We start from the raw sequence: 15,105 nt of genomic DNA, 5'->3' as shown, positions 1-15,105 counted from the left end.
CCCTGGTTTCCAGAGATAAGCCCACCCCCACCCGCAAGGCATGACAAGTCATTTTAGGGCTTCAAGATGTTTTGTTGTGAAAACCCCAGCTTCTCTCCCAAATATCTGCAGAGATGGAAAAAGACAGGCCAGTCTTCTCTGGGGGACCCCTCCTCAACTCAATAAACATTTATTGACCTTGTTTCTAGTCCATATCTAATGCTGTCTGTTAGGATTAGGTTAGACTGCAAGTAACACGAAACCCAACCAACAGCGGCTTAAACAAGACAGAATTTTACTTCTGTCTCATATGAAATAAATCTAGAGGTACATAACTCATGGTAGTGTGAAGGCACTGTCATCCCTAGGCTGTGACATACTCCTGTTCAAGATGACTAGAGCTCCAGTTACCAGATCTGCCTTCCAAGCAAAAAGATGGAAGAAAGGGAGAAGAACCAGCATTCTCCCTTTTGAAGGAGACTTCCAGAAAGTATCCTGTGACTTTTTCACTGACATCTCATTGGCCAGACGTAGTCAAATGGCCACATTTAGCTCCAAGGAAAGCCAGGAAATGCAGTCTTTTTCCAAGACACCATGAACCCAGCTAAAAACCAGGGATGCTATTGCTAAGGAAGAAGGGAGACAAGATATTAGAAAAGGCAACTCACAATCTTTGCCACAGTTACTGAGTTACTATGTGACTGACCTTGAGCAAGTGTCAATAATTCCTCATGCTTCAGACAACGCATTGGATTAGGTCATTGCTAAGATCCTTTCCGGATCTGACATCTCACTCTATGCTATACTATTCTATGCTAAAACTTTATGCTTAATATAATTGATTGATTCAAAGTTGGAAGAGAACCAATATGTATTACTTATTTTCAAATGATCAATACTGTCATTATTTATCTTTTTTAAACCTCACAAACAATTATATGATGTTTGATGTATTATTCCCTTTTTTTTTTTTTAGAGACAGGGTCTCACTCTGTCACCCAGGTTGGAGTGCATTGGCACAATCAGAGCTCACTGAAGCCTAGAACTTCTAGGCTGAAGCCATCCTCCCTGCCTCAGCTCCCTGAGTATCTAGGACTACAGGCACACACCACCATGCCCAACTAATTTATTTATTTATTAGAGATGGGTTCTTGCTATGTTGCCCAGGCTAGTCTCTAACTCCTGGCCTCAAGTTCCTCCTGCCTCAGCCTCCCAAAGCGCTGGGATTACAGGCATGAGCCACCACACCCGACCATATTATTCCCTTTCAGATATGAGAAAATTGAGGTTCAAGATGGCTAAGCCACCTCCCAAGTTCATGCAGCTTTAAGTGGTGCAACCAAGATTTGAACCCAATCCAGGCTCCTTCACCACACAATGCTGCCAACTTCAATATCTTGAAATAGACTGGGATACAATCCCAGGTCTGCCATTTACTAACGGTGTCACCTTGGATAAATTACTTAACCTTTTTGTGCCTCGTTTTTCTCATCTGCAAAATGGAAATAATAGTACCTATGCTGTAGGGCTGTTGAGAGGATTAAATAAATGAATAAATATATCTGCCACATAAGTATTAGTGTATAAGCATATTAGCTATTCTTATAACAGGGAACATTTGAGATGTACCTGGAGGAAGAACTGAGGAACAGGGAGGGTGTTGCAAGCAGAGGGAGGGATAAGCAGGAGGTAGTCAGTCTCCTCCAACTCCAGTACTTAAGCAGGACAGGTCCTCATTTGGCACGTATTTGACTCAAATAAGTCTCAAGAAAACCCCGAAGAATAAAGGACTATGAGACATGAATCTTAACCTCTACCTGGAAGGGAAGGGAGAGTAGCCCCTCTTAACTCCCAACTGCAAGCTCTCCATGGCGCTGGGAGCATGTAAAAGGAGGGAGATGAGGGTCATGCATGAACTTGGGTCCTTGCCCTGTCTTGGCCCATATCATGCCATATTCCAGGTGTTCTAGTTAGTTATTCACAGCAGGCAGCCAGCCAGCTGGGCAGCACTCAGCCCCACCTTCTTGGTGAGGCTGTTCCTTGAACTTTATCCCCACGATGGAAAAAAATTTTTTTTCTCTGTGTACTTAAGAGAAAGACAGCTACACAGAGTCACACCCACAGGTACAGCTAGCCAGGGCGCTGCAGCCAGTAGGAGGGCTGACGGGCAGGGCTTTCCTCCCCAGTGCCAACCTCTCCCAAAGAGAGATGTATCTCTCCTGCAGGGGCCATGTGCAGGTCTGTCCGTCAGAAAACTGGGCAAATCGTGACATGGAGGCAAGCACATGAAAATGGAATTTGAGAGACCTGGTCTCTCATCCCAAATCAGCTCCTAAGCCACTCTGTGACTGTGAGCAAGTGCTTTGACCTCTCTGAGCCTTGAGTTGGTGGATGTAATAACACTAGCCTCATAAGGTCATTCGTCTCTTGTGAAGATTAAATAAAATAATGCACATACAGTGTTTCCAACAGCTCCCAACATGCAGTAGGGACTCAGTCACCCGAGGCCCCTGTCTCTGCAGGCTCCTCTCAGCTATTTTAGCATTCTACCACACTGGGCTAGTGCGTCCCATAAGTCATTAGATGACTTTTTTTTTTTTTGGCCCTAGGCATACCCCTTATATTTCTGAACTTAATGAGTTTACCTTTGAACTTTTTCACACTGTTTATGCATTTATGACTTTTTATTATAACTTTTACAGGATGACAGATGTTAGGGGCTCCAAGTAGCACACTCACCTCCTCTCCTCCAAGCAATGAACTGGGAATTCCTTGGTGTGCATTCTTTCCCAGTTCTTCCCTTACTGTCTGCATGAGCTTGGAGAGTGAGTTTCCCTTCCTAGGCCTGTTTCCTCCTTGCTAAGTCTCATTTTCGTAACTAAAAAACAGGAATAATAGTTGCTACCCCTCCAGATCTCCCAGACTGTTTTAAGGAATCCACAGACTCCAGCAAGATGAGTGTGGGATGTGTTCTTCTGAGGAGAGGAGATGGGGAATGAGCAAAGTCCTACCAGGTCTGGACAGAGTGATCAGTCCAACAACACCACCAACTAAGAGAAAGGATGTCCCAGAGGCCCGGAAGGGTACAGGGAGAGGGGCATGAAGAGAAGTTGATTGATGGGTACAAATATAGACTTAGATGGAAAAAATAAGATATAGTATTCAATAGATCAGCAGGGTGACTACAGTTAACATTAATCAATTGTATATTTCCAAATAGCTAGAAGAGAATAATTTGAATGTTCCTTGCTTAAAGGAAGATAAATATTTAAGGTGTTAAAGGAAATTAAATATGGCCTGAGAAGGACTCCATACTTCTATATTTGAGTGATTGTGGACAAAATGTAACCTAGCTTAATAGGCAGACAAGATTGAAAACCTAACTTAGGAGTATGCACCTGTAACAACAGCTGAGTCTTGGCCAATCCCAGTGGCCACACTTCAACTACTCATGGACTAAGTGTTCAAACTGTTCAAATAAGTTACACATCAACTGTAAGCAATCCAGCTGTTTCTATACCTAACTTCTGATTTCCGTACCTCACTTCCCTTTTTATAAATTTGTTCTGACCACAAAGCACCCCTGGAGTCTCTCTGAATCTGCTGTGATTCTGGGGGTTGCCCGATTCATGAATCATTCATTGTTTGATTAAACTCCTTTAATTTATTTCCACTGAAGTTTTTATTTTAACAAAGGTATTGGATGTCCCAATTACCATGATTTGACTACATGAATGTACCAAATTATCACCTGTACCCCAAAAGTATGTATATCTAATATACATATCAATAAAAATAAATTTTTTAAAAGAAGAGAAAAGGAGTCTTATTCACCCTTCATAAGACAAATGGGGCTGGGTCATCTGGAAAGACAATAAGAGAAAAGCCTCTCTCAGGGGATGTATTAGTCTGTTCTCATGCTGCTAATAAAGATATACCCAAGACTGTGTAATTTATTAAAAAAAAAAAAAGAGGTTTAATGGACTCACAGCTCCACATGGCTGGGGAGGCCTCACAATCTTGGTGGAAGAGCAAAGGCCATCTTTTATGGCAGCAGACAAGAGAGAATGAGAGAGCCAAGTGAAAAGGGAAACCCCTTATAAAATCATCAGATCTCGTGAGACTTACTCACCATCATGAGAACAGTATGGGGGAAACTGCCCCCATGATTCAATTATCTTTCACTGGGTCCTTCCCACAACACATGGGAATTATGGGAGCTACAATTCAAGACGACATTTGGGTGGGGACACAGCCAAGCCATATCAGGGGAGGACAAAGCCAAAAGTTTCAAAGAGTAAAATTAATAATCCCATTTGCAGAAGTAAATAACAAAGAGGAGAAGGAGAAATGGTAAAGTGCTGAATTGAAGCAGAAATCACTTTTAAAAAACCAAAGAGCCAAAGTGAGAAGTCTGTATAAACAGAAGCCCAGTAATTAGGAGAGACAAATGGAGTAGCAGGCAGGAAGGCAATGCCATGCACAGACCTTCGTCAGAAATGCAAGGAGGTCAGAGGGCTGCCATAGGGTTGAGAGAGAATGCACAGGGAAAGGTGAGAAATAAGAAAGTAAGGACATCAGAACAGTGTAATCGTTCTGTTTCAGGAGCAAGGGAAGGCTCAGAGAAAGTGGGAGGCAGGCTTTAGAGGAAGACTACAGCATCATTCCAGAATGGGCCAAGCTATAAACCCAAGAAAGCGCTCCCCAGGGAGTCAGAGTCTGGCAATCAAGGTCTCTATATGGCCTCAAGACCAAGAAAACCTCAGATTGCTGTCCCAGGAAAAGGAGAGGCCTAGCCAAGGCAACAATAATACATTTAGAAAGGACAGTAGGCAGCTATGGCAAGCTGGAGCCCTCCAGCTGCAGCTCCAGCTTAAGTCCCACCACAAGCACTGGCAGCAGCGGGTGAGGCTGGGGGTGCCATGCAGGATGGCAGTGGACCACTCAGCCACCATAAGGGAAAACACAGCAGGGATGACAGAGCGAGCCATGGGAGAACCATCACCTTCAGATCCATGATAAGCTTCAGACCAGACAATGAGCCAGGGACCAATGTTGGCAGGAACACTGGAGGTAAAGAAGATGCTAAACAACTGGGGAAGACAAGGGAAGGGACCTGGAGAGGAGCAGGCACATGGGAGCTGAGGCTCAGACACCTGCCTTCAAAGATCACATGGAGACAGACCAAGTGAAGTATCTCCCCCAAGCAGGGATGGGCCAGCAGGGCAAACATGGAAAGTCATCTGAGTACTTGCTGCTAGAAGAAGACACACTGAGCATCATCAGCATGTGTGTTTGTGTGTTTGTGTACTTTGAAGTGTACATAGCTACATTTTTTTTTTTTTTTTGAGACAGTGTCTTGCTCTGCGGCCCAGTCTGGAGTGCAGTGGGGCAATCTCAGCTCACTGAAACCTCCACCTCCTAGGCTCAAGCAATTCTCCTGCCTCAGCCTCCCAAGTAGCTGGGACTACAGGCACACATCACCACGCCTGGCTAATTTTTGTATTTTTAATAGAAAAAGGGTTTCATCATGTTGGCCAGGCTGGTCTCAAACTCCTGGCCACAAGCAATCCACCCACCTCAGCCTCCCAAAGTGCTAGGATTACAGGTGTGAGCCACCGCACCCGGCCCATGGCTACAATTTTTTTGAGCATCTACTGAATGTAAAGCAGTGGATGAGGCACATTACATACATTAGCTCCCTCAATTCACACATACACACAGACACACACACACACGATTTTGTGTAAGGCCACACAGTAAGTGGCAGAGCTGGGATTTGAATGTGTTTCTTGCACCCCAAGCCTATGCTCATAATCGCTCTTCTATTCCTTAAGATAAAAGGTAATACCATTTGACCCAGCCATCCCATTACTGGGTATACACCCAAAGGATTATAAATCATGCTGCTAATAAAGACACATGCACATGTATGTTTATTGCGGCACTATTCACAATAGCAAAGACTTGGAACCAACCCAAATGTCCATCAGCGATAGACTGGATTAAGAAAATGTGACACATATACACCAAGGAATACTATGCAGCCATAAAAAAGGATGAGTTCACGTCCTTGTAGGGACATGGATGAAGCTGGAAACCATCATTCTCAGCAAACTATTGCAAGGACAAAAAACCAAACCCCGCATGTTCTCACTCGTAGGTGGGAATTGAACAATGAGAACCCTTGGACACAGGAAGGGGAACATCACACACCAGGGCCTGTCGTGAGGTGGGGGGATGGGGGAGGGATAGCATTAGGAGATATATCCAATGTAAATGACGAGTTAATGGGTGCAGCACACCAACATGGCACGTGTATACATATGCAACAAACTTGCACGTTGTGCACATGTACCCTAGAACTTAAAGTATAATAAAAAAATTAAAAAATTTAAAAATAAATAAATAAAATAAAAATAATAATAAAACAATGGGAAGCTTTTGGAGATTAAAAAATAAATAAATAAATTTTCACTTAAACTTGAAAAAGAAAACAATTCCCACTATGTGTTAGTCTAGGTACAATTACTAGGTATTGGAAATACAGTACTCAGCAAAAGCATATAGGGTTCAAACTTTCATAGATTTGACACGGAAAGACACTATTCAGACAATCAGGCTAATCAACATAACAAACTGATGCATGTTCTGAGAAAGAAAAAATGAATCATAGTCCTAGGTTCAGGATAATCAGATGTGCACACAGCAGCTTTCCAAATGTGACCCAATCAGCCAGTCTGGGAATTCCAGGTTGACACATTCTTATTTCTCCCTCTTCAGACAAAGGCCACAGAAATTAGATCAAGCACCTTGAATCAAGCACCACTGTTTAGCTTTCCAATGTCCTCACTCCAGAACTACAGGGAGAGGGTATACTAACATGCCTCTGTTGGCCTCCAGAGTGAGGCAAAGTTGTGGCTAAGTGAACACTTCCTCCACTCTACTAGGAACCCAGCGGTCCAGTGAGGTGCTGGAGCCCACACCTGAAGGTTCCCAAGAGCTGATTATGCACATCACATCCCATGTTCAATGGCATCATGTTGGTACCCTGAAATCAGACATGCAGGGAGAATTTAAACTCCAAAAACAATAAGCACTACAAATCAAACAATAAACACTGCATCTGGGGGAAAAAAAGATAAAATGTAACTCTAGGAGAGACTTTCATTTCTCCTATTTGATTGGAAAATGGGAAGAAAGGTGGGCTCTGCAAAAAGTTCTTCTGGGATGAGACGGGGCACTGAGTCATCCACTCTGGGTAACTGCCTGGCTTTCTCACTTCCTAAGCTGGATCCCGGGCTTCTCTTCTGTTCTCCTCCTGCCCCCTGTGCTTACTTCTGCCTTCACATTGTATTAAAATCATTTGTCTCCACATCTGTCTCATCCATTAGACTAGTGAGTGGTTCTTATCCCTGGGTGCACATTAGAATCTGTTTAAAAATAACAATGCCAGGGTCTCACTCAATACCAATTAAACCACAATCTCTAGGGCTAAGACTTCAGAATTAGTGTTTTTTTTAAGTTCTTCAGACGGCGATTCAAATGTGCCACCAGGTCTGAGACCCACTGTTGCAGGCTGTGAATACTTCAAGGTCAAGATCAGGTCATGGGTTTTTGAATCCCCAGAGCCCAGCACAGAGCCTGGTTCATAATAGTTGCTTGACACATGTTTGCTGAGATGATGAATTCAGATAGCAGAAGATAAAGATCAAGAATACAGAAAGGGAAATCAGGAAAGTGTCATGAAGAATGGGAAAAAAAGATGTGATTTGAGAAGCAGAAAAGAATCTTCAAGATGCCAGGGCAAAGGAAAAATCTGCATGAGGCTGCACGATCATGAGGTTGTCTTGCATAACAAATCTCTAGTTAAAGGTAATATGAAGCTTCAATGCAGAATAAACAACACTTGCCTCAGAGAGGAATGAGGTGGAGAGGAGTCAGAAACGTGAGTCTCCGAATGTACTGGAACAATGGGCATTAGGACCAGAACCCTCGTCGGTGAGAGGAGATGAAGAGGGCATGTGCCAAATCAGAAGAGAAAGAATGAAATCATGATTTTGAGAATAACAAAAATGTGTGAAAGAATATGGCCTGGAAGATAAAAATCATGATTTAAAAATAAAATGGGAAAACAAGAAAAAGAAATCTTATGAATAAGAGTGGATTTGTTAGCCATATGCATGTTTGCTCAGAATGCTATTGTTTCAGCAGCAGGGAAAGGATTATAGGTAAATAAAATACGCAAATGCAGTTCATAATGAAAAATCCTTTGATGAACAACTGAGATAATCACTGTGAAAACTCTCTGAAAAAATACAAAATGTTCTGGAAATGCAAGGTGACATAATTATCATTCTAAGGTGCGATCATCCAGTAGAAGTTGCTGTGTGTCCTAAGAAAATTAGCTCTCGGACGGGGGCAGTGGCTCATGCCTGTAATCCCAGCACTTTGGGAAGCCAAGGTGGGCAGATCGCTTGAGCTCAGGAGTTTGAGACCAGCCTGAGCAACATGGTAAAACTCCATATCTACAAAAAAAAAAAACTACAAAAATTAGCCAGGTGTGGTGGCATGCACCTGTAGTCCCAGTTACACAGGAGGCTGAGGTGGGAGGATTGATTGAGCCCAGGAGGTGGAGGTTGCAGTGAGCTGAGAGATCATGCCACTGCACTCTAGCCTGGGTAACAGAGTGAGAGCCCATCTAAAAAAAAGAACAAATGAAAGGAAGGTAGAAAGGAAGGAAGGAAGGAAGGAAGGAAGGAAGGAAGGAAGGAAGGAAGGAAGGAAGGAAGGAAGAAAAAAACTGGCTCTCTGAGCACTGATCATTGGTAACTAAACTTACTTCAGCTTGAGACACCTCTCAAGAGGTAGGCTCTCCCAGGCTGGGTCTTGGAGGAGAGCGATGTATGCCAGGTTTGTGCACTAGGTACCCTGGGGAAGTTGAAAGAAGTCAGCTCGAGTCTCTGGCTGCAATACATAGAGCCAGAAAAGAGAGAGAGAAATAGAATAAAGGGAGCAGAGAAACAAAGGAGAAAAAGGAGATATATTTAATATTTACTGAGTGCCTACTGTGTGCCAGGAACTGGGCATATGCAATTTCATTTAACCATCAACATAACAGTACAGAGCTTTGAACTGGCCCAGTATCATATTCGATGTTAAGAGTATCTCACACCCCTCTGCAATTTTCACTCCACACTCTCTTCCTAGGATTGCACCCATGGCCAAAACTCTCATAATAACTTAATGAAAAGCCTTCAGCCCAGTCTTTTCTGAGCTCCAACCATTATATCTCTAACTCAACTTAGATATCTCAAATGCACCGCAAACTCTTCAACTCCAAAATGGATGACTTTAAACTCGTCCCCAAACCTGATCCTCTTCTGGTGCTTCCTGAACCAGTGACCCCTAGCCCCAAAGTGTCACCCCCATATAGGTGTGCAAACTTGAAACCTAGGAGTCTTTCTTGGCACACTATTATCTTGCATCACTGTCCCATATCCAATCCACCCAAATTCTATTTATTTTACTTCCTAAACATCTCTCAAATGCTCCACTCCCCTTTCCATCTTCCTCTCCCTGCCTAGACCAAGCTACCATCATCTCTCACCTAGACTGCTGCAGCAGCATCAGGCATCTCCTATCTGCTCCAGCCTCCTCCTATTGGTTTTCCACGTAGAAGGCAAAAGGATCTTCTCAAAACACAAATCTGATTATGTCTCCACCTGTAATCAAACTCCACCAGATTTGAATAAACCATTTGAATGGGTTCTCATCACTCTTCAGAGAAAGACCAAAGTCCTTCACATGGCCTGCAAGGTCTGGCATGATTCAATCCCTCCCCCATTTGCACCTGGCCTTCTTCCCTGTCTGCTCTTCAGTCACACTGGCCTGGTCTCAGTTCTTGTCCTTCTGCCAAAGGGCCTTTGTACATACAGTTTCTCGTACATCCACTTCTTCACCTCTGGACTCCTACTTATCCTCCAGATAGTATATCAAAGATCCTCTCACTGGAAGCCTTCCTTGACATCTAGATAGATCAGTTTCTCTAATAATCTCTCATAAGATTCAAATTATTTCCTTACAACACTTTTAAAAGTTTTCATTTTACATTTATTTAAGCAACATTTGTTTAATGTCTGTCTTTCCTCACCAGACTACAATCTCATGAGAGCAGAAATTGTGTGGCTTTTCTCTGCCCTGCATCCCCCCGCACTCAGACACGCTTGTCTCTTCATCCTCTACCTTGGGACATGCAGCTTCCTTTCTGTGCTACTCCCACACACCCTGTATGCTTGACCAGCTCCTACTCGTCCTTCAAGGTGTTCCCTTCCTCTCCTCATCATTCTTGTCTATTTCTTTGACTGTGACTGTTCCCACCTTTAACCTTGAGCTGGGTTTGGGCTGGATAAAGGAAGGTTTGGGTTTTTTCTACCCTGTTGTTTTTTTCTGCCACTATACCTAACATGTGAATATTATTATGTGCCTTTTGTTCCATAGCTCCAGCTCTCAATATTTATTTGATCTCTAGATAAGAAAGTATAAAAGCAATGGAAGGAATAACTAACAAAAAGAAAATCAATAAATTTGACTACACCAAATTTGAAAATTCTGGACATCAGAAACCATTGTAAACAAAACTAAAAAGCAAATGACAAAGCTGGGTGAAAATATATGCAATAAATATGACAAAGGGTTGTTATATTTAATATATAAAGAGTTCATATAAGTCAATAAGACTACTAAAATCCCAGTAGAAAAATGGGCAAAGGGCATGAATATGTACAAATAGCTAATAAACACCTGAAAAAAAAATGTCTAACTGCACCAGTAGTCAGGGAAATGCAAATTAACACAATGCTAGGCCATTGTTCACCTATCAAATTAGGAAAATATTAAAGGCTGGTGAGGGTGCAGTGATCAATTGCTAGTGTCCCAGGAAAAAAATAAGACAACAATTTTCAACATTCAATTGCCCCCTATCACCTAGAGAAAAAGTCCAAAGACCTCAGCAAGGCCTATGAGACTCTCCAGAGTCTCATCCTCACCTTCTTCTCCAGGCTCACCTCCTACAGTGCCACAGCTCCCACCTGACACTCATAGTACTGAACCAGCTGACATGTCCTGAGCATGGCATGGAATGTCATGTCTGCAAGATGGCCCTGCCCGGATGCTCTGTCCTCCACTTCCACCTTCCCCAACCCCACCCTGTCTTCTCCGAACGCCTACTCCTCGACAGACAGAATGAGATGTAACCACCTTAGGAAACTCTCATGACCTGGGTTTGGTGGCCCTGCTCTGCACTGTCATCACACACACATTCCCTCCCTTAGCCCTTACCACACTGTATTGAAAATGACTCTTTATGGTTTTCTTTCCACCTTAGATTATATGCACCTCAAGAGAAGCATTATCTTTTTATTCATTCATGCATCTCTGGGCCTAATCCAGTGCAGATGCTCAACAGACGACTCTTGAACTAATCATTCATGTAATAAATCAATTATTCTATTTTGCACCATAAATTTTTGCCACTATTCTGGTAAATGCAAATTTTATTTTAAATGGATAAAATTAAGTCATTTTGAAAGGAGAGGAAACACCTCACCCATGCCCCAGCCCTCATTTTAGTACCTATGTTCTATCATCCTGTGGGTTGTAACCAATTAGTGGGCCATGAAATTAATTCATGGGTCACAACTACCATTTTTTTCACAAAAAAAGATTTGAACTGGAAGAGAATGGAATGACTCTCATGTCTGTTCTTTCCTTTCCGTGATGGATTTCCCACCTGCTGCACCCAGGCAGGAAGATGTGCCAGTTAAAAACACAAGTTGGGGAGTTGAAGATCCTGCTCTGATTCATATTAATTGTGAGACTCCAGGAGGGTTACTGATCTTTCTGCTTTGGTCTCCTTACCTGCAAAATTGGGATAATAAAAACACAAATAGGATGAAACAGGAAGAACCAGTTTTGCCTCAAATTGTCAAAATTGCTCATCAGCCTTTCTCATAGAAACACAGTAAGACCCACCAGAACAAACACAACAGAACCATATTATTTCCCCTGGCACTTTCTGTGTGTGTTTTGAGACAGGGTCTTGCTCTGTCGCCCAAGCTAGAGTGCAGTGGCTCTATCAAGATTCACTGCAGCCTCCACCCAACCCGGGCTCAAGCGATCCTCCCGCCCCTGCCAACTGAGTAGCTGGGACCAGTTTCTGTTCTGATGCCTGACTCCTTCTTTGTCAAGTCTCCATTCAGGCAGCAGCTCTTCCCTATTTCAACCCCACCCCTGCCCTGTCCCTGCTCTGTGTGTCCACAGTCCCTCTTGTGTTCCCCTCCATCACAGCACTGACAACAGTCATGGCTCCAGCAGCTGCTCATTTCTCTATCGCTCCTTAAGGGCAGGGATTGTGCCTTTTTTTCCATAGCTCCAGCATCTAGCACGACCCCTCTTCCACAGAAAGCTCTTGGTATGCATTTATGGGAGACAGGGAGGAGGTGAGGAGGATAGAAATTCTTCCTCTGACACTTTCCCCAAATTTCCAAGGCCATAAAGCAATGCAGGGCCTTTGAACTGTAGGCCATTTTCTAAAAGTCTGCTCGTGTGGGCACACAGGGTCTCTGAAGAGAGGGAACTCCTGGAATGAGGCAGGTCAGGAGGAGCACCAGGGGAAGTTGGATGCCAGGAACACGTGTTCCCTCTCGGAGATCTCACAAGCTGGGGGAGTTTCTCTGGAGGAATGTGAGTTGCACAATCGACCCTTTGAACACTGATAAGAGGCCAATGGCTTTGTATGTCTCCATATGAACAGACTTGTAGTGGGGCAGGGACAAGGCTACTCTCCCTACTGCAGGGATTCCAGATTTTTGGCCACTCAATTCCAGAGCCCATGAACAGAAGTCGCTGCTTGGACCAAGCCATGGTAACTGAGGTGACGCCATCTGGGTCAGCGGCATCAGAGAATGGGAAGCTGTGGAGAGAAGGGGGTTAACATTGGCTAATCAGAACCAGGCCCACAATTGGGCAGCTCACACATACCGTTTTGCTTGATTGACATACCAACCCAATGACAATAGCCTTGATCATACAGATGAGAATGCTAAGGACCAGAATGTTAAGAACTTGACCAAGCTCACACTGTAAGTCACTGAGCCCAAATTCAAACCTAATCTGACTTCAAATATCTTGTTCTCTTCACATTGAATCCCTATCTCCAAGTAATTTCTTTTTCATCAGAATTTGAGTCTAATGCTCCTATTGCAGGCCAGAGGGAAAAGAGACATGGAAGGAAGGCTCTACTACCATGTATATAGATGCTAGAGAACTAGGTACTTAGGAATGTGTCTGTTGCCTGGGAAACCACACCTGGCACAGAGACAGTCCTGAGATCCCTGGCACTCACTAACCAGCCCCTTCCAAGGGAGGAAGTAACTTCAGCCAACTCCCGAAGAGCCTAGAGGAGTAGCATTGCCTCCTACCCCAAAGACTGCTTCCACTTCAATCATCAGCCACCAACACCAAATTTATCCAGAGGCTTCTTACTTGTCCAGCACTAGAAAAAAAAACTACACAGCAGAGGGATCAGAAATCCTACAGTCCAGCAGACACCTCCAATATCTTCGGCAACCTCTCCTCACTACAGAAAGGGCAGCATCTAAGGGATCCAGAAAGCCAATGTGCCAGGACTTGCCAGGACTCAGAGAAGGTAATCGACATTGGGCATTGCTTCAGGGGTGCTGGGAAAGCTCTCCACCCTGCAGACCCACACCGGGTGGATGGTATTTGAGATACCAATTCAGAACTGCTTCTCTGTGGCTTAGGGCTCTAGTGCAGGTTCAAATGCAGGGGAGAATTACAACTGTGGCAGCCATTGCAAACTTAGCATGAATTGCTTTCCAGTCTAATTACGAAAACAGGCTCTGAAAGGGAGGTAAAAAGACAAAAATAGGACGACTCTGGATGTTTACTGTGGAGGCCTCAAATAGAAAAGTCAAAGTCACTTTGTATACATTCCCCATTCACAGCTTGACAGGACAGGAAAGTTCACCACTTCATGTTTTTAAGAGTTGATGGAAGCCACCAATCCAATAAAGTGTCCCCTGGAGCCCATCCAGAATCCATCCTTTAGTCCATGAGAATTGAGCTCCAGCTTCCCTCTCCTGACTCCATATCCCAGCTGTGGTTTGGTGTACATTGTGCAGGTTGGAAGTGGCCTGTTTTCCTGGAGAGAATGAAATGTGCCCAAATGGAAAGACAAACCAGGTCCCAATCTTGGATTTGGGAATATGGGTTCCTGGTTCCCTAGAATCCAGCTGAGGAATTTTCTGACTTCAGTTAGACAGAGAAAATGACATGGGAACAGATGTGCAACTCCAAACATGCTTGACAGCATAGGCTATGAACCCGGGCAGCCCCTATACCAGGCCCCTCTCCCAAGAGCAAGCTGGCTCTAAGAATCTGAGAAGTGAAGAACTTCAACCTTTTCCTACAGGCTTATGATAGAAATTATGCCATTTGGGTATATATCCAAATTATATAATTGTGATTCTGGGTCATAGTTTTCATAGTCTTTCAATGTTTGCAAAATGAACAGATATTAATATCAGAAGAAAGGAGGAACACATCCTTCAAGTCATTGCTATTAATGTGGAAACTACTTCATAGTGGTATCTTCACTTCTGCCTGAACTCCAAGAGGTCTTTAAATATATTTTATATATATGTATGTTTTGGAGACAGGGTCTCACTCTGTCACCCAGGCTGGAATGCAGTGGCACAATCAGGGCTCACTGCAACCTTCACCTCCTGGGCTCAAGCGATCCTCCCACCTCAGCCTACCAAGTAGCTGCACGTGTCACCATGCCCAGCTAATTTTTGTAGTTTCTGTAGAGATGAGGTTTCACCATGTTGCCCAGGCTGGTCTCAAACTCCTGGGCTCAAGCAATCCACCCACCTTAGCCTCCCAAAGTGCGAGGATTACAGGTGTGAGCCACCGCGCCCAGCCTAAATATCTCATTTTGAGGCATACACAGAAATCATCCTCAGGATTCTTAGGCTCTCTCCTTCCATCTAAGTATGTCCCACAATACACCATGCACATGAATTTGACTCAATAACTACACAC

At 43.7% G+C, this 15,105-nt stretch overlaps 1 protein-coding gene across 1 annotated transcript in view; it reads right to left on the bottom strand.

The window, feature by feature from the left end:
• The window catches only part of SPACA3 (sperm acrosome associated 3), a 44,132-nt gene extending 40,111 nt beyond the window's left edge, over nt 1-4,021 (bottom strand). Inside the window, exon 1 of the mRNA XM_054458606.1 lies at nt 3,969-4,021. Coding sequence (XP_054314581.1) covers nt 3,969-3,978 — 10 coding nt within the window. The 5' untranslated portion in view covers nt 3,979-4,021. The remainder of the gene's footprint in view (nt 1-3,968) is intronic.
• Nucleotides 4,022-15,105: the final 11,084 nt, after the last annotated feature.

This window comes from Pongo pygmaeus, chromosome 19, assembly GCF_028885625.2.
Source record: "Pongo pygmaeus isolate AG05252 chromosome 19, NHGRI_mPonPyg2-v2.0_pri, whole genome shotgun sequence".
NCBI classification, from domain to species: Eukaryota; Metazoa; Chordata; class Mammalia; order Primates; family Hominidae; genus Pongo; species Pongo pygmaeus.
This window is presented reverse-complemented; position numbering and strand designations above follow the sequence as displayed.